Source organism: Penaeus japonicus, unplaced genomic scaffold (assembly GCF_977035675.1).
Source record: "Penaeus japonicus unplaced genomic scaffold, GWHDUDI00000001_assembly GWHDUDI00000027, whole genome shotgun sequence".
Lineage (NCBI taxonomy): Eukaryota > Metazoa > Arthropoda > Malacostraca > Decapoda > Penaeidae > Penaeus > Penaeus japonicus.
Window position 1 is genome coordinate 12693946 of NW_028234429.1, and position 2500 is coordinate 12696445.

At 41.7% G+C, this 2500-nt stretch overlaps 1 protein-coding gene across 3 annotated transcripts in view; it reads right to left on the minus strand.

The window, feature by feature from the left end:
• Positions 1-2500, minus strand: part of LOC122260668 (putative G protein-coupled receptor CG31760) — a 266410-nt gene that overhangs the window by 8692 nt on the left and 255218 nt on the right. For all 3 annotated transcript variants that reach the window (XM_086552612.1, XM_086552611.1, XM_086552613.1), the window contains exons 13-15: positions 2130-2344; positions 1351-1489; positions 616-721 (exon numbers count right to left, since the gene is read on the minus strand). In XM_086552612.1, the coding sequence (XP_086408738.1) occupies positions 616-721; positions 1351-1489; positions 2130-2344 (460 nt within the window). The remainder of the gene's footprint in view (positions 1-615; positions 722-1350; positions 1490-2129; positions 2345-2500) is intronic.

Genomic DNA, 2500 nt, shown 5'->3' on the forward strand with positions numbered 1-2500 from the left:
TGGAAATGTCAAAAGCATCCACAGTGAACGCTGGCCCCAACGTCCCTTCTGGTGGAAAACGGCAAACAACCAAAAACAAACCTGTTAAGCGCTGCGTTGACATTTGCGTTCTATTCCGTTCGTTATGGCGCGTGAGGCTAAAATTGAATCGGCAATTTATCGTTCTGTCCTGTTCTGATACACTCTTAACCCGATAAAAAGCGAGGTTTGCGTGCGGGATATGTTGAAATGGATAACATGACGGATGGTGGTAGCACATGTTGAGCGGGCAGTTCATTTCACGGCATGGTAGAAATTGCTATGCTGAACCTCGAGTTGTACAGTTACTTATAATATTACGATTTGAAATCATACTAGTACGTGCACGGATTTTCGTACTTTCTCCTCACAGTCTATATATATGCACTGGTCGCGCTTTCCTATTACATATACTATTTTTTCCTCATTCGTTAAAACGATGAGTTATAAGTAACTCATAAATACAAAAATAACAAATAATAATTTCTAAAAAATCACAAACATACACAAAAATAATAATAGCATACAACCCTCATACACCAAGCATCAACTAAAAAGCGTATACTCCAAGTGTAACAAACTCAACCCCGCACTCACCTTGGGGCCAAAAATGAAGAAAATAGTCATGGTGGTGCTGCACTGTGTCCGCAGGAACCCAAACAAGTACTTGATGTCCGGTCCTGCGTTGGGGAAGATCAGCAGACTGGGGGGGGGGGGGTGTTTGTTAGATGTTAGAGATTGGCTTCGTTAGGTGAAGAGAGATTATATATATATATACGTGCATAAAATCATACGCATATAGAATAAATATATATATATATATATATATATATATATATATATATATATATATATATATACATATATATATATATGTGTGTGTGTGTGTGTGTGTGTGTGTGTATAAGTATATGTATATGTATATATTCATGTTTATATATACATATATATGTGTATATATATGTATATATGCATATATACATACATATACATACAAAAAATACACACGAAAAAAAAAATATATATATATATATGTGTGTGTATGTGTGTGTGTGTGTGTGTGTGTGTGTGTGTGTGTGTGTGTGTGTGTGTGTGTGTGTGTGTGTGTGTGTGTGTGCGCGTGTGTGTGTGTATGTGCGTGTGTGTGTGTATGTGCGTGTGTATGCATGTGCGTGTGTATGCATATGCGTGTGTATGTATATGCATGTGCGTGTGTATGCATGTGCGTGTGTATGCATATGCGTGTGTATGTATATGCATGTGCATATGCATGTGCGTGTGCAAGTGCGTGTGTGCGAGCAAGCACACGGGAAGAAAGCGAGCCACACTCACTGAAACGTGACCATAACGATGTTGACGACCGCGATGTTGTAGACGGCCCACGAGATGTAAGTGGCCTCGTCGAAGAAGCTCTCGGCCTTCCGCACGCTGAAGCACACCTTCACGCCCCACATCAGGAACAACACCTCGCCTGGAAAACATCGAAGGCTCACAACGGCAACACGATATATATATATATATATATATATATATATATATATATATATATATATATATATATATATATATATATGTATATATATATATTCTTTTTTTCTATCATAAAGTATTATATGGGGAGGACAATGCTTCCAGGAGTCCAGGGGTTAGTCTGCAGATACTGAGGATGCTCTATGCTCTTAACGTGGTTTATTGCAGCGGTTTCTTTGTTTCAGTGCCATCTATGGATCTATAACTCGTTTGATATCTGGATGATGATATTTCCCACCTTGACAATTTCCTATATGAATTACGAGTACCTTTTTATTGAAAAGTTCCCTTCCTATTAATGTCTGTTTCCGATCGCATTTCATCATAACTGCACACACACACACACACACACATGCATACACATTGCCACATGTTACAGACGCATCCAGAATTCTTTGTGCGAGGACCACGCCGAGGCAATGTACTGTACCTACGAGGAACTATTTCATGAAGAACTATACTATGCGTCTCTGCCTCGCCCTAGAAGTACATTGAAATAGCCCCGCCCTCACTCTCCTCCATCCACGCCCTCACGCCCTACAGTGTCTCCTGAGACATCTCCCTGCCAGAGGGCGCCTTACCCATGGCCAAGGAGTGATCCCACCAGTTGTACTCGCACTGCAGGAACTTGAGGCCGCCGCTGTCGTGGAGATCCACCGTGGTGGGCGTGGCGCTGAGGGACCAGGCGCTCAGGTAGATCACCATGATCAGCAACATAGGTGTCAGCCACTGCAACAGCTGCTTGTCTGTTAGCTTGATCTTGTGCGCTGACTTCACTCGGTACGTCAGCGACACTCTGCGGAAAGGGTGATAGAGCGATTAGTATTGCTGTGATATCGTCGTCCCGTATTTCGATCCCAAAACCTGTCTCAGTCGCAGGAAATCAGTATCGTTAATGTTAATGCTGTTGAAGAAACATTGGTATATACAGCGCAACCGGAAGCATCATATA